Source organism: Ovis aries, chromosome 25 (assembly GCF_016772045.2).
Source record: "Ovis aries strain OAR_USU_Benz2616 breed Rambouillet chromosome 25, ARS-UI_Ramb_v3.0, whole genome shotgun sequence".
Taxonomy (NCBI): domain Eukaryota; kingdom Metazoa; phylum Chordata; class Mammalia; order Artiodactyla; family Bovidae; genus Ovis; species Ovis aries.
Window position 1 is genome coordinate 1,952,518 of NC_056078.1, and position 26,403 is coordinate 1,978,920.

General features: G+C 44.6%; 1 protein-coding gene across 1 annotated transcript in view; it reads right to left on the minus strand.

Moving 5' to 3' along the window:
* The window catches only part of PGBD5 (piggyBac transposable element derived 5), a 102,774-nt gene extending 97,650 nt beyond the window's left edge, over positions 1 to 5,124 (minus strand). The window contains exon 1 of the mRNA XM_012104935.4: positions 4,791 to 5,124. Within this exon, the coding sequence (XP_011960325.2) occupies positions 4,791 to 5,124 (334 nt within the window). The remainder of the gene's footprint in view (positions 1 to 4,790) is intronic.
* Positions 5,125 to 26,403: the final 21,279 nt, after the last annotated feature.

The window sequence follows — 26,403 nt, forward strand, 5'->3', positions numbered from 1 at the left end:
AAAAAGACATTTTATAATTTAAATGGAAAATGTTTACAATATATTACTTAGAATTAAAAAGTAGGTCACCCAATAACACATAACTTAAGATATATGAAGGATACATTCAAAGTGATAACTGTGATTATCTCGGAGTAATAGGAGATTATGGGATTTTTAAGTTTTATCATTTTTTTTCATTTCTTCCTAAAATGAACATATATTACATATAATAAGAAAAAAATACACAATCACAGCTCTTTAAAAATAAGGGTGAGTTTTAGACTTTAAGACTAGTAGACCACACTGTACTCCCAGGGGCTGGTGTGTCCAAAGCCCTGCTCCCTGCAGAGGAGCTCTGACCTCCTTGTGCTCTGCGGCGCAGGGGTTAAACTAGAAATGAGATAAAATCCTAGCTCTTCTGTGTCATTCCTCAATGGTGGGACGGGTTACACAAATCCATACCTGCATTAAGCCTCACAGAACGATGTATGCTTCCAAAAAAGTGAACAGTACGTCCATGCATAACATGAAAATAAACATAAATAGTTTTTACTGGAAAAAAGTCTAGACTAAAAACAAAACAACTCGCTACCTTTCCTGAATTACCAAGTCTGAGTACTTAGATGGTGCTGATCACTTAGCCAAGGTAATCTCATTACCCCCAAGACTCTGGCAGAAAAAACCAACCTCTTTCTCTGTAAAGTACAGAAGAGAACTTCTCCCACACAAAGTACCTGTGAAGATTCAGTGCAATAATGCATGATAAAGCAAGTTACAGATGCACACTGTGTGTTATTATCCTCACCGTGAGCGCAAGTCTCCCCATCACAGGAAAAGACTCCTGGAAAAAGAGCAAAACATCTCCCCCACAAAGCTCCCCTCTCTGAATTCTGTGACTGGGAACACACTTCAGTATCGGGTAGGACTGCATGCGACTTATCTCACAGCTTACCATGATCTGAGCGCCTCCTGGAGCTACAGAGCTAAAGGTGGAAGCAGCTGCTTACCTGACATTGGAGAGAGGGGTCCAGGATCTTAGCTCACAAATTCCATTACAGTAGAAGGTATTGGTTTAATTCTGGTTTTAAGAAAAAGATGCTTCTCTTCCTTGTTAGTCAAAAAGATTCTAAACCAAATAAACCAACAACAAACTCAAGAGATGAGACACTTCACAGTGTTGATTTTCAAGGCAGTATGTTCCTCCCTAGCTTCTCAAGGTCATAGCTCCCTACTGAATGATGACTGATGGTGGCTGACATGGTACACGGGAAGAAGACTCCTGTGAAGTCCAACCTCTTACGGAAAGAGCAAGCTCATACTCTAGCCTGCCACAACACAGGACTCACAAAGCTGAACAGAAGGGTCCTGAGTGTCTGCGGATCTGCCCGTTCCTCTGTCTCATCAGAGAGAATGAATCACCAGACTGCTCAGAAAGGGCAGGAGCTCCAAAGCAGCTGAATTTCACGCTGCTTCCAAAGAGTGAGTTTGCATGCTATGTTGGTTGTTTCCACAGTAGGCAGATGAGGCTGAGAGCTTGACAGGGACTGTCTTGGTGGGGGGCTGGGGGTGGTGGTGCCTGCAAGGATAGAATTCTGGGCCCTGAGCCCCCAGTAACCACTTTCTGCTCCCAGGCTGACCTCCCATCCACACAGGGGTTAAAAGCCTGTCAGCCAGCCAGCGCAGCAAATGGATGTCCTTGTATTTAAATCATCCCAGGGGATCCAGGAAGAGGGGAAAGAAGAGAAGGGAGTGTGAGGGAGAGGACCTCCCCTCCTATGAGCGCCAGCTGCACTTCTAGGGAGCCTGATCCAGGAAGCTAAATACACTGGGTAAAAAACAGAAGGAGGAGGCTGAGGAACCAGAACAGCTTGAAGGGCAGTCAGAGTCTCAACCCTCCTCACTCTGCCACCTCAGTCTCCCTACTGTGTGCTCTCCTCCCATGGGGCCAAAGGCAGCTCTGAATGCAGATGAAAAGCACAATGGTGCCCAGTGTCTCTCTCCTACACCGGGACTCTCTGAAAAGGGTTCCAGGTTATCAAGAGGGTCCCGAGACATCGGTCAAAAGTTTCTTCTGACAGAAGAAACCACCCACACTCAGCACAAGCGATATACATTTACAATGAAGACAATCACATGCGTATATGCTATTTCCATACATGTATTGTTATTTTTGTTTGTTTTTATAGCAGGAGGCAAGCAGGAAACCTGTTCCATGAGTCTAGAATCCTTTGCTTTCCTCATCTGAGTCTAGCAACAACAGCAATTTCTGTTAGGGGTTTTCTCTGATAAGCACTGATTACAAATCAAAATGTCACCTTCTTGCTTGGTCCTCTTCCCACCAGATCAGCCCAGTGAGACCCATCAATAAACTGGGAAACAAAGATGCAGGGAAATGCAGCTTGCATTCCTGGAATTGGGGAACCCACTCTGGCTGGAGAGTCTTGGGAAACTTCACAGGTTGACCCTCTTTGCTCTCAGGGTGACCTGGGTGCAGCTCTCAAGCCTCTAAGCACACATCTGTCTCCATACCACTAAGATACAGGGATTTTTTTTCTAACCAGCAGCATATTTCTGCATCTATTTTCAGCCCCCATAAATCATTTCCATTGTTTTAGGAAACCTGAATTCTTGCATAATAAACCATCAACCTCATCCCTCCACCACCACCCAAACTTCCCTCAGGGAGCAGTGCTGCAAAGAGAAAGAAAATTTTTAAGCAGAGCTGTGCTCCTACACAAAATAGGAAAACAAAACTAAGTGTAAATAGCATCAAATAACCACTGCTGCTGCTGCTGCTAAGTCACTTCAGTCGTGTCCGACTCTGTGCGACCCCATGGACTGCAGCCTACCAGGCTCCCCCGTCCCTGGGATTCTCCAGGCAAGAACACTGGAGTGGGTTGCCATTTCCTTCTCCAATGCGTGAAAGTGAAGTCACTCAGTCATGTCCGACTCCTAGCGACCCCATGGACTGTAGCCTATCAGGTCCCTCCGTCCATGGGATTTTCCAGGCAAGAGTACTGGAGTGGGGTGCCACCGCCTTCTCCACAAATAACCACTAATGTCTGGTTAAAGTGCTTGACTGTGATTCTCAGATCTAGGTGTGAACTCAGTAGACATCTGAAGGAAGCAGAATTTAAACCTAACACCAACCGCTCTTCATGACCATTTAACTGCTGCAGTGGTAAATTGCTCTGCTGCAGAATTTCTCCCATTATAGGTTACTAAGAAACAAAATATTGCTTTAAAAATGTTAACCTTCTCAAACCAGCCCTCATAAATCTGATTCATAACCAGGCTTAACCTAACACAACTTCCTTATTTTCCCCAATACAGAATGCTGCAATCTGCCCAAGCAGACATACATCTCAGGTGTTCTGAGATCAAAAACTGGATCACAGACATTACAGCCTAAGGCCTGCCAAACCAGGGCTCTGGGCAGGTACAATTCTTAAGAGCCAACAGGAAATCAATTGCCTGGGGCTGGAAGACCATATGACATTTTGGAAAATATAGGGGTGGAAAAGGATTATACAGAGTGATGTGACTGAAAACTCCCAAACTCTTAATCAAAGCCCAAATAAGAAGATGCTTTTAAACTGATCCACCCCAAACACTGTATAGCTAACTTGGACTCTGGAAGGCCAGCTGTAGCTTAGTAAATTCACACTGCAGCCAGCCTGCTTAAGGTTTGCAGACCACTCCCTGCTGAGAAGCCAGCCAGCCCTACCAGCAGGCTGCAGCATGATGTCCTGATCCCAGTCCAGGACCAGCCAGGAGTCCCTCGAGCCTGTCCTCCTATGTGCTATGTTCCCCATTGGTTGAACAATCATCAGGGAAAGCGGTAGGAAAAGTTGCATAACGTCCAGCATCAAGCCCACTGCAGCCACTCCCTGGTGGTCAACATTACAAGCTGCACGCAAGTCCATCCATGAAAATAGTGTGCAGAAACAAGGGACTGCCACAAAAGACCAAGAAGGCCGCAGAGCAAGGAACAAAAGCATCAGAGGACAAGTGGGAACGGTGGGCCTCCACCTCCCAGAGAGGACAGAGGCTGCTGAGCTTCTGAAGGGAAAGTGGAGATATTTAAAAACCAACTCCCCAAAAGGAGGCAGCAAAGAGGATCTCAGACAGCAGAGCTGCCAGCCTTTCTCCGACCTTCTCCAGCTGGTCTATGACCATAGCAATAAGCAGGAAACACGTGAAAGCTCCTTCTGTTGAAGCAAGCGCCTTAACGCTGCTAAACTGATCCTTTCACGCTTCCCTGTTTTTCACAAGAGATCCTGAATGGCAAGACACGGAAAGTTTCTCTGATTAACTGGAGAAAACTAAAGTCCAGTGAAGACGCCACTGGTAACCTTCCAGCCTCCCTCCGTCGGCTACCTGCCCCACACCTAGCATCTGGGTAAGCTTGCTCTGGAGCCAGCAATACAAAATGACTCCCCCAGTCCCAAGACACGTCAAGTTTCCAGTATTCCTTCAACTAGTAAAGTCTAACTCACCCCTAAGGAGAGACCCTACAGGTGTGATTGGCTTCCGTTGCAGGACGCGAGGACACTTCTAGCAAGTGAGGGAAGCACCCCCCTGCCCCGTCCTCGCCAGCCGCAAAGTGCTGCCGCGGCCTCGCCTCTTCCTGTCCACCCACGAAGAGTCGGCGGAGCCCCGCACGCAGCCTCGCCTGCACTTTAGAGCCCCGCTCCTGCAGCCTCGTGTGTTTCCTGAAACGCACAGCTGCCACCCGCAAGCAGGCGGGCGGAGCATCTGGAATTCTCGCGCCGGGGCAGCCTGGCCTCCCCCGGGCCGCGCCTTACCGCCAGTGTCTTCGAAGCGCGGGGGCGGGCGGTCCCGCAGTGTGGAGCTCCAGCCCGCGCCAGCCTCGTCCTCCTCCGACTCCTGCGCGGTGGGGGCGCCAGGCGCCGGGGAGCCGGGGCCCCGCGCGGGGCCGAGGCGCTCGGGTTCGTCGTCCGAGGAGGCGGCCGAGGAGGAGCGCGAGGCGGCCGACGTGCTGTAGAAGGGGTTCCCGCCGCTGTCCGGGCCCGATTCGCCAAACACGTCGTCCGAGATGTGCAGGCTCTCGTAGCGCGCGCGAGCCGCCTCGAGCAGCGCCGGCGCCCTCCTCCGCGCGGCCCCGCCGCCCTCGGCCATGGCCCCGGCCGCCGCCCGCGCGCCAGCCCCCCACAGCGCCTCCCAGCCGCACGCGCCGGGCCCCGGGCCCGCGCCGCGGCCCGCCGTCCCCCACCACCGCAGCCCGCAGCACAGTGCCCGCCGCCCCGCGCCCGGCCGGCCCGCCGTCTTGGCCGCCGCGGGCCCAGCGCCCGGGAAAACGCCTCGGAGCTCGGGCGCCGCGGACTGCGGGCCGCGGCGGGAGGCAGAGGTTGCGACCCGAGCCAAGCGCCGCCGCTCCAACCGCCGCTGCGTCTCCTAGGCGCCCGCCGCGCACCCGCGCGCCCTCCCGGCGGCACCCCGCGCTCCCCGGCCGACCTTTCCGGGCGCGAGCCGGCAGAGGCGGGCTCCGCCTCCTCGCACTTCCAGCCTGCCGGCCAATCGGGGGCCAGGCTCTGGCGGGGCGGGAGGGGCTGGGCGGGCCTTGCGCCAGGGACGCCCACCCGCCCGCCCGCCGGGGCTGGGCGAGGCGCTGCGATCTGGCACTGCTAGTGGGCAGAGGCGGTGAGCGGGGGGAGGACGGCTGCGGCTCCGGCCGGTCCCCTCGCTTGTAGGCACTCGCCTCCCGGGACAGCCACCGCAGGCCTCTCGCTGCCCTCTGAGGGGAAGGGAGGAACCAAATAGGTGGGAGAGAGACGCAGTGTGCTCTTCCGCCGCCCAATCCCGCTGACGGTGCGCGGACGCTCCGCGCTCTTGTTCCCTTCCGCAGTCCGCGCCCTGAGCCGGGCGCCAGGGAGCTGTCCATCCCATTGGTTCTGAATCAGGCGCTACGGAAACGCTCCAGGTAGGCGAAGGGTCACAGTTCCCTGGCTGCTGCCCATGGGTCACGGTGGGGTGCGCCGCTTGCTCCTATAAATACAGGGCTTTCTGGCTTCAGGGAACCTTGTTCCAATTAGGAGCCAGCCTCACCGGTCCATTTCTGAGGTCAGATGCTCACTCAGTCTCCCTTTAACACCCCTGTAATTAGACAGTGGCAGCATCTGGAGTTAGGTAGACAGTCATTCGTCATCGTTCTTCACATTTGACATCTTTTAAATCAAAATAACCAACACATTGATTATTCTAACAACACTATCTCAGTATCTCCTTCACTCACACATTTGAAACACTGTCATCTGTTAAAATATAGCACAATCACCTGGACTTAAGTGCTTTGATAAGTAGAACAGAAAGGTTCCAACTGCCCCTTTTCCTTTGGCAGGAGTGTGTGGCTGTCATCCTGCTGATGGTGGTACATATGATCATTCCGTCTTATCTTCTTGCTCCCCTCTCCCTCCCACAAATAGCGCAATAAGTCACATTGATGGTAATTGGGCCATAAAGTCACTATTGCTCTGAAATAAAATAAACCCATGGCAATGTGAGGGCTTACAAATCCAACTGGGTATTAACTAAATAATTATACAAAAGTGGAAAGGCATGTTGCTATTTATGAGCATGCATAAAGAATGAAAATGTGGGGACCATTCTGCCACCAACAGGCAGGCAATTCCATTCTTGACCTCTCATCCCAGTCCCCAAGATTCCTGTTCCCAAGCCAGAGCCACTGTATAGGCAGAAATTCATGATAATCACCAAAAGACAATATATTAAAAAGGAAGGGATTCACATCACATTGTTTGCTACATGATTGACTGATTCTTTCAACTTCGTTAGAAGAATTATGCCACAGAAAAGAAGTAATTTCCAACATATCTACATACTGTGCCAACCAGCCAAAAAGTTTGAAGATATGTACAGGTTCTCATGCTTACCACAAAGGGTCATGTAAAACATAGATTGAAGGTACAGGGAGCAAAATAAGACTCCATACCTTAAGTGCAAATTCTGAAATTAGAAATTGTCTAAGACTCCTGTAAGATTTCATGTTATCTGTTAAAAATAATAGAATGAGATCCAGAGAGTTGGATTCTATAGGGAAGAGTTTCTTCTCTTCTTCAGGACTTCTCTGATGGCTCAGACAGTTAAGAATCTGCCTGCAGTGCGGGAGACCTGGGTTCAGTCCCTGGGTTGAGAAGATCCCCTTAAGGAGGGCATGACAACCCACTCCAGGGTGCTTGCCTGGAGAATCCCTATGGACAGTGGAACCTGGTGGGCTACAGTCCATGGGGCCACAAAAAGTCAGACATGACTGAGTGACTAAGCACAGCACAGTTAAAAATAATTGAATGGGATCCAGGGAGGCATATTCTATAGGAAAGAGTTTCTTCTCTTCTTCAGGTAAGCCAATGAAAAAGTCAGCAGCTAAGGTAACTTGTGTGTTTTTAAAACAATAGATTCCTTTGCTGCCCATAGGAAGCACAAAACTGAGCAATGACAGCTACAAGTATGGACACAGTCTTCTACTGTCCTTAGTCTGCATTTGTATGGCACTAATCCCAGGGAGCCTTTGCGCTTCCTAGGCTCAAAGTGCCTGTAGCTCACACAGCACATAACAATGGAAGAAGATTATATGGTCACAAAAGACTGGGAAATCAAATTGCTACCCCAAAGCTCGTCAAATAAAAATTAAAGGACTATTCCAGTTTAGAATCACTGCTAAGCATATTACATTGTTTAACCCAGTTAAGGAAAAACCAAGAAAAGTAAAAATATTCCAACCTTTTAAGACAGGTGGCTGCTTCTCATTGTGGAGGGAAGAGAGGAAACGGAGGAAAACAACTGGAAAATAAAAGGCAAAAAAGCTTCCCCATCTACCTGGCAACTTCCTACTTGATGCTACCATGATGATTCCACATCATTAACTTTTATAATTAATGTATTTGTGAGGATAATTACAAAACCAATATTACACTAAGATCTTTTAATTTTGAGTCATTTGAAAACATCTTCCAAGTAATATAGCTTCATAATATAAGTAATTTTAGGTTAATACTGAGCTTTTGGATTATAGTCTTCTCAATGAGCTCCAAATTGCAAAAGCAATTCATTTGTGTAATAGATTCCTTAGGATTTGATTTGTTAAACCAGGAGTTTATACTTTTAGGTACCTGGGGCTAATAGCTGTATTTCTCTTTTCATGGCATAGTACACTTTTGTTGTATGTATCTCTACAAAAAAAAAAAAAATACTACCACTTTAAACTATGATACAATGTTTCCTTTTCTCTAATAATTTAAATTTAAACATATTGGAAAAAAATAGTTGCCAACTGTTTAGATTATCAAATCTAAACACAAATACAGATTTCTATCCTGTATCACTCTAATGAACACATGAAAATATGGTAAAATAATTGACTAGCATTTTCCTAAAACTTCATCTTTCTAGAGACTTCCCTTGTAGCTCAGCTGGTAAAGAATCTGCCTGCAATGCAGGAGACCTGGGTTCAGTCCCTGGGTTGGGAAGATCCCCTGGAGAAGGGAAAGGCTACTCACTCCAGTATTCTGGCCTGGAGAATTCCATGGACAGAGGGGCCTGATGGGCTACAGTCCATGTGGCTACAGAGTCAGACACAACTGAGCAACTAACACACATAGTCCAGTATTCTTGCTTGGAAAATTCCATGAACAGAGAAGCCTAGTGGGCTACAGTCCATGGCGTCTCAAAGACTCAGACATGACTGGGAGACTAACCCACACACAACACACACACATTGGGCTGGCCAAAAAGTTTGTACATTCAAACAGAAGGGGAGAAGAGAAACAAATAAACATGTAATATATCACTTTTTGTAAAGGGTAGTAGATGGGCAATCATTATGGTGATTGTGATGATGGCAGTGGAATTGGGGTGTGTGTGTGTGTGTGTGTGTGTGTGTGTGTGTGTGTGGTGGGGTGCATGTGTGTATGCTCAGAGGACATTGCTCTGATAAGACATTGGGCAGATCCTTAAGAGCAAGCCCAGTGCATTCAGGAAGAGGATACAAGTGCAAACCCCCAAGGTGGGTGCACACTAGCTATACTCAATTAACACTAAGGAGGCTGGTGCAGCTGAGGCAGAGTGTAGGAGATGAAATTGGAGAGGAAGTTAGCTGTTAAATCTTATAAGACTGGATTTTATTTTGAGTGAAGTGGGGAGCCACTGGAGAGCTGAAAGCAAAGAAATAACAAGATCTGACTTGTGTTTTAGATAATTACTCTAGCTGCTGAGTAGGAAACAAAGGAGCAGAGCAAAGATGGAATCCTAAAGACCAGTAGAAAGGGGTGTTTGGCCCAGAATGGTAGTGAATGAGGTAATGAGAACTAATCAGGTTGAGAATATATTTTAGAGGTAGAACCCACAGCTTTTACAGAGAGTCAAAAGTGGACAGTGAAAAAGATGGGTCAAGAATGATTCCATAGTTTTTTTTTGCTTGAGCTACTGCAAGAGCACCAGGATTAGAGAGAAAAAAAAATAAGAATTTGGTTGTGAACATGTTGGATTTAATATATCTAAGTGGATCTGGAAAGCAGGGAGTTGAAGAGAGGAATCACCTGGATTGGAGGCAAATGTTGGCATCATCAGCGGGTAGATGGTAGATGGACAAGATCACCCAAGGATTAGAAAGTCTGAGAGCACGCTCATACTTAAACATGAAGGAAATGAGAAGAAACCATCAAAGGAGACTGAGAATTCAGAAAACTGAGACACAGCCAAGCTTTAGAGGCTAAACATGTATTCCAAAGAAGAAATAATGACCAAATGCTGCTGAGAGATCTAGTAAGATGAAGGCTGAGAATTAACCACTGGGTTTGACAATGGGGTGGAGGGGGGGAGGGTGAAACTGTGATTGGAGTGGATTTTAGAAAATGGGAAAAGAAATTTGTGTATTGAGTAAAGACCAATTTTGAGGAGGAATTTTACTGCAGAGAAAAGGGGAGTGACAGAGGTGGCTTTTGGGGACTGGAGAAGAGATTTCTTAAAATCAAGAGATGTTTGAATAGTAGTGGGCATGATTCAGCAGAAAGAATCCAAGAGAGATGCTGGTGAGAGAGGGGGCCATGACAAACAAGGCCCTAGTTGGCTTGAATGGTGACGGGCTGGAATGAAGAAGCAGAGGGGTTGGTCTTCGTTCAGAATGAAGTGGAGGAAAGGCTCCATGCAGGTAGATTCGGTGGGAATCTGTGGCTGTTCTTTCTTTACTGATTCGATTTTCTCAGTGCAGTCATCGGAAGGGTGATTAGCTGTGTCTGAGGAAGCAGTTGATCCTCAATCCTGACTGTACGTGAGAGTCACCTGGAGATTTTTAAAAGCACGTTCATATCCAGGTCCCCTGTTCTACACAGTTAGAATCTCTGGAGGTGGGGCATGGCTACTGGTGCATTTTATAGGCTCCCAGGTGATTCAAAGGTGTGGCCAGAGGTAAGGACACCGGGGTGAGGGGTTTGAGGAAATAGGTGTGAAATGGTTCTCTAGAAGAGTGGGGACTCAGTCAGCTAGAGAAATACACTTGGATTTGTGGTGGAGAATTTAACATGAAACCTGCCAGCATGGTTGTATTTTTCTCCACCTGTGTTCAGCTGCCAAGGAGAGACATGGGGTCAAACAACTATTGGGTTTTACCCAGGTGGGATTTTGCAGGGTGTGTACAGTGAAGGGTGACAGCAGAAGGGAATGATTTTAATGATAGACCTGGAATCTATCAAGTGAGAATTTGGAGAAAGATTAAAGGCCGTTAAAAAGGAGTTAGTTAAATGGCTTTTTAATTATAGGAGTTTTTTCTCTTCTAAGTGGTTTAGATAATTAATATTTCCACAAAATAATTCAAGGCAGCTAGACCCCTGCAAAGTATCACAAATAACTCTGATTAGTATTTCAACCTCCCTTTTATTTGAAATAAATGTTTTCATCAAATGAACACATGAGACATTTAGAATAAAGAAAAAAACAAGTACACACTGCAAGTTAATGAAAGGTTGTTGCTGAACCACGGAAGACACTGGGATTCTTGGCCTCCAGAGGAGAAGAATTCAATCTAGGGCCAGAGATGAGGCTTGATCTCTCAGAGCTTTTGTGTAATCGAGTTTTATTAAAGTATAAAAGGGATAGAGAAAGCTTCTGGCATAGACATCAGAAGAGAGCAGAAAGAGTACCCCCCTGCTAGTGTTAGCATTGGAGTTATATACCTTTTAATTAGTTGTTACAATGAATCAAAAGAATGTCTGGAGGTTGTAAAGGTCTTACTAGACCCACTCCCATAATTTACATTTTAAGATAACAGGATTAGCCAGGTTTTCAGGAAGGAGAAACTGTCCTCAAGCAGGATACACTGTTGTATGTATAACTCCTGAAGTGAAGTTGCTCAGTCCTGTCTGACCATTTGTGACCCCATGGGCTGTAGCCTATCAGGCTCCTCCATCCATGGGATTTTCAGGGCAAGAATGCTGGAGTGGATTGCCATTTCTTTCTCCAGGGGATCTTCCTGACCCAGGAATCGAACCCAGGTCTCCTGCATTGCAGGCAGACGCTTTACCATCTGAGCCACCAGGGAGGCAGTATAATCCCTAGTACAGAGTTTAAACTGAGTTGTATAATTGACTAAGACTAAGGAACGCAGAGGAAAAAAAAAAAAAAAAGTTGTCCTCTTCTCCCCCTTGAGAATTCCAGACCCCTATCTCCACTTCAAGAGCCCCAGACCCCTTCTTCCTCCTTGGGGACCCTGGACTTCTTATCCACCTGCCTAGGAATTGACTCTCTCATCAACTTTCCATGCTCTTAGAAAACAGTGGCGCTTACGAAGTCAGGGCTGAGTCTGAAGCCCATTCCACAGTTTTGTGCTGTTGTCTAGTGTCCTTTCCCTTCTCCCTTGGTGACATTTTCCCTCTTAGCACATCCGACACTCCACCCCACCTTGCCAAACACACATACCTGTTCTAGCAAAGAAAGAGCTCTGATATGAAGACCGTGCCTAAAACTCATTTGCTTTTAGAGGACAAACTAGTGAGAGGTTGGTGTTTAACACAAGATAATAGATCACTTAGCAGTAGCAGCTCAGATATGCTGAGAAAGAGGGAAAGATGATCCTTGCAAGAGCGCAGCCCTTCTCAGTGTTGCTAAATTCACAAATCTATAGCTGGCACTGACGCAACTCAAAGTGTAAACTGGAATCTTGGGGTCAGATTCTGTCTGGATTGTTGAAGTGATACTTTGTTGTAGACTTGGATTACTGTGATATTGAATGGTTTGCCTTGGAAATGAACAGAGATCATTCTGTCGTTTTTGAGATTGCATCCAAGTACTGCATTTTGGACTCTTTGTTCACTATGACGGCTACTCCATTTCTCCTAAGGGATTCCTGCCCACAGTAGTAGATATAATGGTCATCTGAGTTAAATTCACCCATTCCAGTCCATTTTAGTTTGCTGATTCCTAAAATGTCGACATTGACTCTTGCCATCTCCTGTTTGACCACTTCCAATTGGCCTTGATTCATGGACCTAACATTCCAGGTTCCTATGCCATATTGCTCTTTATGGCATTGAATCTTGCTTCTATCACCAGTCACATCCACAGCTGGGTGTTGTTTTTGCTTTGGCTCCATCTCTTCATTCTTTCTGGAGTTATTTCTCCACTGATCTCTAGTAGCATATTGGGCACCTACCGACCTGGGGAGTTCATCTTTCAGTGTCCCATCTTTTTGCCTTTTCATACTGTTCATGGGGTTCTCAAGGCAAGAATACTGAAGTGGTTTGCCATTCCCTTCTCCAGTGGACCTCACTTTGTCAGAACTCTCCACCATGACCCATCCATCTTGGGTGGCCCTACATGGCATGGCTCATAGTTTCATTGAGTTAGACAAGGCTGTGGTCTATGTGATTAGATTGATACTTTTCTGTGATTGTGGTTTCATGCTGTCTGCCCTATGATACCCTCTCTCAGCGCCTACCTTCTTATTGGTGTTTCTCTGACCTTGGACGTGGCATATCGCCTCTTCACCCCTGGCCGCTCCAGTACCAGGCAGCCACCACTCTGCTGCTCCAGTGCCTGGAATCAAGATTACTGGGAGAAATATCAATAACCTCAGATATGCAGATGACACCACCCTTATGGCAGAAAGTGAAGAAGAACTAAAGAGCCTCTTGATGAAAGTGAAAGAGGATAGTGAAAAAGTTGACTTAAAGCTCAACATTCAGAAAACTAAGATCATGGCATCTGGCCCCATCACTTCATGGCAAATAGATGGGGCGACACTAGAAGACTTTATTCTGGGGAGCTCCAAAATCACTGCAGATTGTGACTGTAGCCATGAAATTAAAAGATGCACTTGCTCCTTGAAAGAAAATCTATGACCAACCTAGATAGCATATTAAAAAGCAGAGCCATTACTTTGCCAACAAAGGTCTGTCTAGTCAAGGCTATGGTTTTTCCAGTAGTCATGTATGGATGTGAGAGTTGGACTGTGAAGAAGGCTGAGCACTGAAGAATTAATGCTTCTGAACTGTGGTGTTGGAGAAGACTCTTGAGAGTCCCTTGGACTGCAAGGAGATCGAACCAGTCCATCCTAAAGGAGATCAGTCCTAAGTGTTTATTGGAAGGACTGATGTTGAAGCTGAAACTCCAATACTTTGGCCACCTGATGTGAAGAATTGGCTCATTGGAAAAGACCCTGATGCTGGGAAAGATTGAAGGCAGGGGACGAAGGGGATGACAGAAGATGTGATGGTTGGATGGCATCACTGACTCCATGGAGATGAGTTTGAGTAAACTCCGGGAGTTGATGATGGACAAAGAGGCCTGGCATGCTGCAGTCCTTGGGGTCGCAAAGAGTTGGAGACGACTGAGTGACTGAACTGAACTGATGTTGTTGTAGACTTGGTGTTAAAGCACCTCTGTCCCTCAGGCTTCTTACAGTGAGAAGGATCAGAGGATGGTTCTTACGAGGCTGGCTGTAAAAGGCCAGGCACCTGGAAACCCACTCAGCAGACCTGAACCTAAGTAGAATGTCAGGTGCATTCTAATTGTAGAAGAAAAAAGAAGAGAATTAAAGGGGAAACACTCTTGTCAGGGGCCCCTTTGAATTTTCTGCAACTTCCCATTACTTCTCTATCTGCATTTGCGGTAATCTTTTGTAAGCATTAATGTCAAAACTAATAATGCCCTTGGTTACAGTGAATGATTCAATTATCAAAAATACTTTAATATTTCTCCTAACTGCTAAAGCAGAAGAACTAACAGAATTTAGACTTTCAACAAGTTTTACACAAAAAGGATTTTTCACTTCATTCTAATTAGGTCAACACAGATATCACTTTCCCAAAGCATCCAAAGCCGTTGATTTTTTTTCAGAGATAACATTTGGTTCTTTTAGAAGGCTAAAGCAAATGGAGGTCCATAAAAATGATAATCAACTCTGATGTGTGCCTTCTGTAAGCCAGGAACTGTGCTAAGGGGTTTGCCTGAGGATCTTATGTAATCCTCAGGACAAACCCTGTGAGACCACTAATTTCATTTTGTATTAAAAAACAATAGTTTACCCTTTAGTCTACATTTAATGTACATTTATATGTACATTCCAGTTTATTAGCACAAAAGAAGACATTCTTTAGGTGTTCAGAAATATTTAAAGTAGCACAATATTTCTATTTTTCTTACAAAATATCAGTACAGAGTGTTTCTTTGAATCACAAAATAATTTTTGCTATATCAGAAAAGACATATTGAATATATACAATGGAATATTATTCAACCTTAAAAAGAAGGAAATCTTCCCATTTGCAACAACATGAATGGATCCCGAAGGCGCAGTCCTAACTGAAGTAAGTCATACTGAGAAAGACAAATGCTGTATGACCTCACTTATATGTGGAACCCTAAAAAACAAGCAACAAACAAAAAAAGCAAAAAATAAAAACAGTGGCACTTGAATTTATAGATGCAGAGAACAGAGGCACGGAGTTGGCAGTGGTTGAAACAGGTAAAGATGGAAGGCGGTCAAAGGGCGCAAACTTCCATTTATAAAGTAAATAAGTTCTGGAGATGTGACGTACAGCATGGTGACAATAGTTAATAATACTATATTGTATATTTGAAAGTTTCCAAGATAATAGTTCTTAAAATTTCGAGTAAAAATATTATAACTATGGAAGACACAGCTGATGCTAAGAGATGATTTTCCACAGCCATCAGTTCAGTTCAGTCACTCAGTCGTGTCCGACTCTTTGCAACCCCATGAATCGCAGCATGCCAGGCCTCCCTGACCATCACCAACTCCTGGAGTTCACTCAGACTCACGTCCATTGAGTCCGTGATGCCATCCAGCCATCTCATCCTCGGTCGTCCCCTTCTCCTCCTGCCCCCAATCCCACACAGCATCAGAGTCTTTTCCAATGAGTCAACTCTTCGCATGAGGTGGCCAAAGTACTGGAGTTTCAGCTCAGCATCATTCCTTCCAAAGAAATGCCAGGGCTGAGCTCCTTCAGAATGGACTGGTTGGATCTCCTTACAGTCCAAGGGACTCTCAAGAGTCCTCTCCAACACCACAGTTCAAAAGCATCAATTCTTCAGTGCTCAGCCTTCTTCACAGTCCAACTCTCACATCCATACATGACTACTGGAAAACCATAGCCTTGACTAGACAGACCACAGTCGGCAATGTAATGTCTCTGCTTTTGATATACTATCTAGGTTGGTCACAACTTTCGATCCCAGGAGTAAGCGACTTTTAGTTTCATGGCTGCAGTCACCATCTGCAGTGATTTTGGAGCCCCCAAAAGAATAAAGTCTGACACTGTGTCCACTGTTTCCCCATCTATTTCCCATGAAATGACCTTCGTTTTCTGAATGTTGAGCTTTAAGCCAACTTTTTCACTCTCCACTTCCACTTTCATCAAGAGGCTTTTTTTAGTTCCTCTTCACTTTCTGCCTTAAGGGTGGTGTCATCTGCATATCTGAGGTTATTGAGATTTCTCCTGGCAATCTTGATTCCAGCTTGTGCTTCTTCCAGCTCCGCGGTCTTCATGATGTACTCTGCATATAAGATAAATAAGCAGGGTGACAATAGACAGCCTTGATGTACTCCTTTTCCTATTTGGAACCAGTCTGTTATTCTATGTCCAGTTCTAAATGTTGCTTCCTGACCTGCATACAGGTTTCTCAAGAGGCAGATCAGGTGGTCTGGTATTCCCATCTCTTTCAGAATTGTCCACAGTTTATTGTGATCCACACAGTCAAAGGCTTTGGCATAGTCAATAAAACAGAAATAGATGTTTTTCTGGAACTCTCTTGCTTTTTTAATGATCCAGCGGATGTTGGCAATTTGATCTCTGGTTCCTCTGCCTTTTCTAAAACCACCTTGAACATCAGGAAGTTCACGGTTCATGTACTGCTGAAGTCTGGCTTGGAGAATTTTGAGCATTACTTTACTAGCATGGGAGATGAGTGCAATTGTGTGGTAGTTTGAGCATTCTTTGGCATTGCCTTTCTTTGGGATTGGAATGAAAACTGACCTTTTCCAGTCCTCTGGCCATTGCTGAGTTTTCCAAATTTGCTGGCATATTGAGTGCAGTACTTTCACAGCATCATCTTCCAGGATTGGAAATAGCTCAACTGGAATTCCATCACGTCCAGTAGCTTTGTTCGTAGTGATGCTTTCTAAGGCCCACCTGACTTCACATTCCAGGATGTCTGGCTCTAGATGAGTGATCACACCATCCTGATTATCTGGGTCCTGAAGATCTTTTTTGTACAGTTCTTCTGTGTATTCCTGCCACCTCTTCTTAATATCTTCTGCTTCTGTTAGGTCCATACCATTTCTGTCCTTCGTGGAGCCCATCTTTGCATGAAATGTTGCCTTGGTTTCTCTGATTTTCTTGAAGAGATCTCTAGTCTTTCCCATTCTGTTGTTTCCTTCGATTTCTTTGCATTGATTGCTGAAGAAGGCTTTCTTATCTCTTCTTGCTATTCTTTGGAACTCTGCATCCAGATGCTTATATCTTTCCTTTTCTCCTTTGTTTTTCGCCTCTCTTCTTTTCACAGCTATTTGTAAGCCCTCCTCAGACAGCCATTTTGCTTTTTTGCATTTCTTTTCCATGGGGGTGGTCTTGATCCGTCTCCTGTACAATGTCACGAATGTCATTCCATAGTTCATCAGGCACTCTATCTATCAGATCTAGGCCCTTAAATCTATTTCTCACTTCTACTGTGTAATCATAAGGGATTTGATTTAGGTTATACCTGAATGGTCTAGCGGTTTCCCCTACTTTCTTCAATTTAAGTCAGAATTTGGCAATAAGGAGTTCATGATCTGAGCTGCAGTCAGCTCCTGGTCTTGTTTTTGTTGACTCTATAGAGCTTCTCAGTCTTTGGCTGCAAAGAATATAATCAATCTGATTTCGGTGTTGACCATCTGGTGATGTCCATGTGTAGAGTCTTCTCTTGTGTTGTTGGAAGAGGGTGTTTGCTATGACCAGTGCATTTTCTTGGCAAAACTCTATTAGTCTTTGCCCTGCTTCTTTCCACATTCCAAGGCCAAGTTTGCCTGTTACCCCAGGTGTTTCTTGACTTCCTACTTTTGCATTCCAGTCCCCTATAATGAAAAGAACATCTTTTGGGGGGTGTTAGTTCTAAAAGGTCTTGTAGGTCTTCATAGAACCATTCAACTTCAGCTTCTTCAGTGTTACTGGTTGTGGCATAGACTTGGATTGCTGTGATATTGAATAGTTTGCCTTGGAAATGAACAGAAATCATTCTGTTGTTTTTGAGATTTCATCCAAGTACTGTATTTCAGACTCTTTTGTTGAGCATGATGGCTACTCCATTTCTTCTGAGGGATTCCTGCCCGCAGTAGTAGATATAATGGTCATCTGAGTTAAACTCACCGATTCCAGTCTATTTTAGTTCACTGATTCCTAGAATGTCAACGTTAAGTCTTGCCATCTCTTGTTTGACCACTTCCAATTTGCCTTGATTCATGGACCTGGCATTCCAGGTTCCTATGCAATATTGCTCTTTACAGAATTGGATCTTGCTTCTGTCACCAGTCACATCCACAACTGGGTATTGTTTTTGCTTTGGCTCCATCCCTTCCTTCTTTTTGGAGTTATTTCTCCACTGATCTCCAGTAGCGTTTTGGGCACCTACTGACCTGGGGAGTTCCTCTTTCATTATCCTTTCATTTTGCCTTTTCATCCTGTTCATGGGGTTCTCAAGGCAAAAATACTGAAGTGGTTTGCCATTCGCTTCTCAAGTAGACCACATTCCACAGCCATACAAGTAGTCTATCTATGATGGAATCAGAATTAGAACTCAGACCATCCAATTCCAGGCCAAACTAAGTTTTTTGACTGTCCCCTTCTTGAACCCCACTTCCATTTAGGGATAAGTATCTAAACCACTGTGGCTGTGCATGAGCGGTGACTGCTGGCTTCAATTATTTATATCCAGGGCTGCCTCATATGTTCTGCTCAGCTCCTTTCTCTGCCCAGGAAAGTATCCATCCTCCATACCATCAGTATCATTGTTCAGAAATGAATTAAGCTTTAGGGCCACACACAGTGTACTGTGTCATCCATATTTCTTTCAGAAAATTTGAATAGTGTTTACTGTCAACAAGAGGAGTGATGCAAGGTGGGGAATGTTAAGAAGGACTACTAGAAGGGCTACCTTAGTGGTCCAGTGACTAAGACCCCATGATCCCAATGCAGGGGGCCCTGGTTCAAGCCCTCATTGGTAAACTAGATCCCACATGCCTCAACTAAGACCCTACACAGCCAAATAAATAAATAAGTTTTTAATAGAAGCACTCCCAGAAGCATTTCTGGACCAGTAAATGATCACTAGCCTGTGTGGTATTCTTGGAGTCATTTTGCTGCTTCTTTAAATATATTAATTTGCCCGAAGATCACTTGGCCACTCACAATAAAAGCTCTCAAGATGGATCAACACGGTAGCCCATATGCTGTGTTTCTGCAGCTTGAATGTATTTCTCAGGCCCTTTCCTGAACATACTGTTGTAAGAGTGACAAGTGGGCAAACATGTGACAAGTTACAGTATCAGGTGGGAGGGCAACTGAGACACTGGCAGGGAGGAAAACCCAGTGCTCCCTACCAACTTGAGCTTTCCCCAGGAATGCCTGCACCCTGCATGGCTGAGATCTCTGCTCTTAGACTCCTGACCAGCCAGGACCAACAGGACTCTTTCTAAGGACCCTAAATTTGGCCCAAGAAGAAACACCAGTCAAGACTTCCCGTCCCTTCATCTTCTGGCTTTGTCTCCCTGGCCAGAGACTCACCCCAAGCACCCATCTGCACGTCTAGACTGAGGCAAGAGGCCATACACTGAGTGTATCATGTTAGGCAAGTGATTGGACTTCACTGAACCTTGACTGTAACATCTGAAAGGTGGGGATGTATAAGGACTAATTAAGACAATGTCAAATTGTTACCATGGAGTTGAGAAAGATCTCTGGAATGCAGTGCATTCCATCTTATCAAAATAGAGGGAAAAATCATATTTTAAATGGAGCTTGCTGATGACTCAAGCGATAAAGAATCTGTCTACAATTCAGGAGATGCAGGAGATGTTGGTTCAATCCCTGGGTCGGGAAGATCCCCTGGAGGAGGAAATGGCAACCTATTTCAGTAATCTTGCCTGGATAATCCCAAGGACAGGGGAGCCTGATGAGTTACAGTCCATGGGGTCACAAAGAGTCAGACACAACTGAGCGTGCACACACCATAGTTCTGTGTGTATTTGTAAATGAACATGTAAATATGTTTCATATATATAGTTATGTTTACCTTGAGATGCAGCGCTACCCTCTTGAGCAATGGAAGAGGGGCAGATTTTTGCGGTGATTCACCAAACAGTTCAACCCAATAGAAAGCCAGCCTTACACCACATTATAGGAGAAAGCCTGGGGTTGGGAGGGCGCTGAAAACGCTGGGTGAAGAGAGTCAGTGTGTTGGAAAAACACCACCATAGCAGTAAAGCGTTAGGAAAACATTAGAAAAATACCAACCCACCAAATCAGTAAAGCAGTAAAACATATTTCTTTAGTTCTGACTCTAGTCTCCAAAGCCTGAAGGTCCTTGGGGAGGGGCAGCAGAGAGGAGGCAGCCTAGAATTCACAGTGGACAATACTTGCAACTGTATATGGCCCCGCCTCCCAAAGACCCTATCCCCAGAAGGCCCCACCCTTGGTAGGCCCACCCTTGGAAGGGGCCCACACTAGACTCAGTGCTCTGCTGTCCCTTGAAGTTCTTAGTAATTTTATTTTTGAACTTGTATTTTGTGAGTGAAGTGGATGGGACAGCAGAGCATATACGTGAGCCACTGCCCTTGTTCTTGTCAGCGGTTACCTCATTAGCACAGAGTGGTCACCCTGCCCGTGAGCACAGCATTGAAGTGGACATGCGATGCTCAGTGAAACTCAAAGTGAGTCATATCTGTGAACACCCATGCTTTCCCTACCCTTACCCTGCAAACCAGAACTTTACACACAGAAAGGAGACAAAGGCCTTCTTCGAACAACCAAGCGCACTTCTCACTAGTGATATTCCTCTGGTGTTTGTATTAGCTGTACAGTGTTAGACTCTTTGAGACCCCATGGACCCCAAGCCTGCTAGGCTCCTCTGTCCATGGAGTTCCCCAGCCAAGAGTACTGAAATGGGTATCCGTTCCCTTCTCCAGGGAATCTTTCTGACCCAGGGTTTGAACCTGTGATGCCCATGTTGCAGGCATATTCTTTACCATTTGAGCCAGCAGGGAAGCCCCAAAAATACTGGAGTGGGTAGCCACTATGGTAACCAACCACTAAAGCTGAAAACAGGGACATGGTAGGAAAAGAAAAGAAAAGCAACCCCCTGTTTCTGACCATTCAGCTGTTCCTTATTCATCAGCAAGCTGAAGGTAGGCGGGTTGGTAGCAGATGGCTGTATCAAATGAAAACAACGGAGCTAGTCTTGTCCAGAATTTCCACAGTTCTGAGAAAAAGATACTTGTGCACCTACTAGGTATGAGATAGGAACCATAAATCCACATGCAAATTATTTAAAACTGGTATTACCCAATATAAAGAAAAATAGTAAAACTCATGCTAATAATTAAATTTTTATTTATTTAGAATGACATTAAATAGCAAGAAACACCATTCACAACAAGTCAAGGAGATTCCATGAAGGACTGGAGCTTTATATTTTAGTAGTAGTACCTTTAACCAAAATCACTTCGGATGATGACTGCAGCCATGAAATTAAAAGATGCTTGCTCCTTGGAAGAAAAGTTATGACCAACCTAGAGAGCATATTAAAAAGAAGAGACATTACTTTGTCAACAAAGGTCTGTCTAGTCAAAGCTATGGTTTTTCCAGTAGTCATGATGTGAATGTTGGACCATAAGGAAAGCTGAGCACCAAAGAATTGATGCTTTTGAACTGTGGTGTTGGAGAAGACTCTTGAGAGTCCCTTGGACTGCAAGGATATCAAACCATTACATCCTAAAGGAAATCAGTCCTGAATATTCATTGAAAGGACTGATACTGAAACGGAAGCTCTAATACTTTGTCCACTTGATGCAAAGAACTGACTCACTGGAAAAGACCCTGATGCTGGGAAAGACTGAAGGCAGGAGGAGAAGGGGATGACAGAGGATGAGATGGCTGGATGGCATCACCAACTCGATGGATATGTGTTTGAGCAGACTCTGGGAGTTGGTGATGGGCTGGAAGGCCTGGCATGCTGCAGTCCATGGGGTCGCAAAGAGTTGGACACGACTGAGTGACTAAACTGAACTGGACCTTTAACGAAGCTTTGTTTATGCTTTTGAATGAAAGGGCCAATATTTTCACGATGCACTGTGTCTGCAAATTATGTAGTCAGCCTTGGGAACAACTGTGTAGTGTCTTTAAAGGCACAGTGGGGAAATGTCATGAACCCCCTGCCCTGACACAAGCTCCCCAAAACTGAAGCCAAGCTTTAGGGTAGGAAGGGGGAATCCTCAAACTGAAAGAGACCATTTCTGAAACACAGCTGTCTTTGTTTGCTCTGGCTCCCATAACAAAGACCAGAGACTGAGAGGCTTAGACATTTATTTTCTCATAGTTCTGGAGGCCAGAATTCTAAGATGAGGTGTGAGTAGGATTGATTTCTTCTGAGGTTGCTCTCCTTGGCTATTCCATGGCCATCCTCTCGCTGGGCTATCAGATGAGTGTCTTGTGGACTATATTGTCTGTGTCCTAATATCTTCTTATCATATTGGATTAGAACCCACCCTAATGACTCCATTTTACACTAATCACCTCGTTAAAGGCCCTGTCTCCAAATGCAGTCACATTCTGAGCTCCTGGGGGTTAGGGCTTCAAACATGTGAAAGTGGGGTGACACAGCTGAACCCATGACAACTGGAAAAATTGGATTTAAAGCAGAAATGTACACTTTTAAAAAGAAGCAAAATCATATTTTTTGTGCCCCTCGATTGATGGACTGAGATGTATTTGCAGCCTTGCAGCGTTCATCCTTTGGATTGAACAATAGAGCTTTGATGTAACTCCACACATTTGCAGTTGAAACAGACCCAGAGGCTTCCTAATTTGGGATTTGGCCTCTTTCTGTTCAGTGGCAACAGAGACCTGGGGCTTTTCTTTTGTTCTAGCAGAAAATCAGCAGGAAGAGGAATCAAACACTGGTGTTTGTTTTTAATAAAAATCTGTTCAGCCGTCCAAACCTAATTAAGTTCTTGGCTTCATAGAGGAGGGATGACATGTTATTGGTCACAATGTGGTTTTTTACTATTTGTGTTTTTTTTAAACATAAGAGACAAGATTTATCTTAGCTCAGATTGGATAGGTTAAACAACACACATATATTGCTGGTAGTTTTGGAGACCGGGAAGTCCAAGATCAAGGTAGCAGCAGATTCCACGTCTGTCTGAAGGCTCGCGGCTATTTCATAGTGGCCATCTCCTTGCTGTAACCTCAGCTGATGGAATAGGTGAGGGATATTTCTAGATTCTCTTTTATGGACACACTAATCCTTTGTGGGCAGGCTATACCCTCATGACACAAGCACCTCCCCAAAGTCCCCCCTCCTAACACCATCACCTTGGGTGTTAGGTTTCAACTTAGGAATTCTAGGGGAACACAAGCATTCAGTCTATAGAAGGATTCATACTACCTCATACTCTTTTAAAGAGAGAGCATTTCTCTACTTTGTCTTCCTTGAGATCGTTTTTTCCAGGGAAAATCCTGAAAAATTTAGAAAGGATTCAGAAAAAACCCACTGACAACTGGCTGAATTTATCCTAAAACAGATTCATCTTGGGTATCTGGGCAGTAAGACTTTGTTTTAAAGTCATCTCGAATTATATTTTGTTATCATGAGTAATTGTTGTTTTTGTTTAGTTGCTCAGTCATGTCCAACTCTTTTGCGCCTCCATCGACTATAGCCCTCCAGGCTCCTCTGTCCATGGAATTTTTCAGGCAAGAATACTGGAGTGGGTTGTCATTTCCTTCTCCAGTGGATCATCCCCACCCAGGGAACTCATGTCTTTTGCATTGCAAGTGGATTCTTTACTGCTGAGCCAGCAGGGAAACCCAATACTGACTATAGTAGTAGCAATACGGTACACCAGAGCCACACAGTCTCAGCATCTTCATGGCAGCCCAGTGATGGTCTCAGTGTTCTCATCTCCAGGCTAAGGACGAACTCTAAATCCTGGGAGAAGTCACATGATTCTCCCTAAATCACATCCCTACCAAGGGACCTGCACTCACTTTAATTCCAGAGCCTGTGTAAAGGGCGGACAGCAAACCAGCAGGGCCACCCTTTTCCCCACACCCTGGCCATGAGTGCCTGAGTTAGGGATGAGGTCTGGATGTGGCATCAGGAGTGTCTCAGGAAACAAATGTGGTGGCAAAGGGGCTCAAATGACTCCAGAATGAACATAGGGAGCCAGGATTCTACTGCTGCACTAAATTACTATGTGTATTATAAATAATATATAAAAGATAAACATTTAAAAGGATAACATGAAAATTAAGCACAAAATTAAAAAAAAAAAACTTCTAATGTTTTCTTCCTGCTCTGTACTAGACTATCTTTCAAACCTCACTTGGAGAACACTTTTTAAAAGAGAGATAGGGCACCTTCATTTTTACCATAAAATCCCAGGCTTAATATTGAAAGTCTGAAAAGAGCTTGCTTTTTAAAGAAACGCACTGGCTGAGTGTAGAGGGAAGCCAGTCAGTTCCCGGCCTGCCATCTGTGATGCAGCATCCACCAGAGTCTCAAAGCTGCAGTTCTCTGACCAGACCTCTCCCCACTGACTCGCCAACTCAAAGCTTAAACCTATTTCACTTAAAATCAATATCATCACAAAATTCTTTTAGCCATAAGTACTTCCAATATCAAAGTAAATGTTTTTGGGCTCCTGGCAACAAAATAAAACTGACAAACCAACCTCCAGTAATTTTACATTACTTTGTAACATTAAAACACTGTTAATATTAGATACTGGCTGAATTTAATGTTTTGAAGTTGATTTGTTGTTCATAGCTTCCAGAACTGGTTTGCAAAAAACAGAATGGTATTTTGAGTTCCCAATTTAAATCTATAAATATTTTTGTTGTAACACAAATAACTTAATAGCTAATATTCATTATAATTAATAAGCCCCCAAATATTGCTTAAAATAAGAATTATTACCAAATGGTTCACTAATTGTATTATAGCAGTTACTTTCAATGGTATGGAAATTTTGTTGGTCTATAAATTGCCTATTTTAATAATACGTGTAAAAAATAGGCAATTTATAGACCAACAAAATTTCCATACCATTGAAAGTACCTGCTATAATACAATTAGTGGACCATCTGGTAATAATTTGGCCCACTAATTGTATTGTAGCAGTTACTGTGGCCACAGGACTGGAAAAGGTCAGTTTTCATTCTAGTCCCAAAGAAAGGCAATGCCAAAGAATGCTCAAACTACCACACAATTGCACTCATCTCACATGCTAGTAAAGTAATGCTCAAAATTCTCCAAGCCAGGCTTCAGCAATACATGAACCGTGAACTTCCAGATGTTCAAGCTGGTTTTAGAAAAGGCAGAGGAACCAGAGATCAAATTGCCAACGTCCGCTGGATCATGGAAAAAGCAAGAGAGTTCCAGAAAAACATCTATTTCTGTTTTATTGACTATGCCAAAGCCTTTGACTGTGTGGATCACAATAAACTGTGGAAAATTCTGAAAGAGATGGGAATACCAGACCACCTGACCTGCCTCTTGAGAAACCTATATGCAGGTCAGGTAGCAACAGTTAGAACTGGACATGGAATAACAGACTGGTTCCAAATAGGAAAAGGAGTACATCAAAGCTGTCTATTGTCACCCTGCTTATTTATCTTATATGCAGAGTACATCATGAGAAACGCTGGACTGGAAGAAGCACAAGCTGGAATCAAGATTGCCAGGAGAAATCTCAATAACCTCAGATATGCAGATGACGCTACCTTTATGGCAGAAAGTGAAGAGGAACTAAAAAGCCTCTTAATGGGAGTGAGAGAGGAGAATGAAAAAGTTGGCTTAAAGCTCAACATTCAGAAAACGAAGATCATGGCATCTGGTCCCATCACTTCATGGGAAATAAATGGGAAACAGTGGAAACAGTGTCAGACTTTATTTTGGGGGGCTCCAAAATCACTGCAGATGTTGATTGCAGCCATGAAATTAAAAGATGCTTACTCCTTGGAAGAAAAGTTATGACCAACCTAGATAGCATATTGAAAAGCAGAGGCATTACTTTGCCAACAAAGGTCCGTCTAGTCAAGGCTATTGTTTTTTCAGTAGTCATGTATGGATGTGAGAGTTGAACTGTGAAGAAAGCTGAGCACCAAAGAATTGATGCTTTTGCACTGTGGTGTTGGAGAAGACTCCTGAGAGTCCCTTGTAGTGCAAGGAGATCCAACCAGTCCATTCTAAAGGAGATCAGTCCTGGGTGTTCTTTGGAAGGAATGATGCTAAAGCTGAAACTCCAGTACTTTGGCCACCTCATGCGAAGAGTTGACTCATTGAAAAAGACTGATGCTGGGAGAGATTGGGGGTAGGAGGAGAAGAGGACGACAGAGGATGAGATGGCTGAATGGCATCACCAACTCGATGGACATGAGTTTGAGTAAACTCCGGGAGTTGGTGATGGTCAGGGAGGCTTGGCGTGCTGCGATTCATGGGGTCTCAAAAAGTCTGACATGAATGAGCGACTGAACTGAACTGAACTGAACTGAATTGCTTTAAAGTTTTATGAACTCTAAGTTAATATACTATCAAACACTTACAAGAGCCAAATCTAGGAAAAAATTAGGAGAAGACAGTGGCACCCCACTCCAGTATTCTTGCCTGGAAAATCCC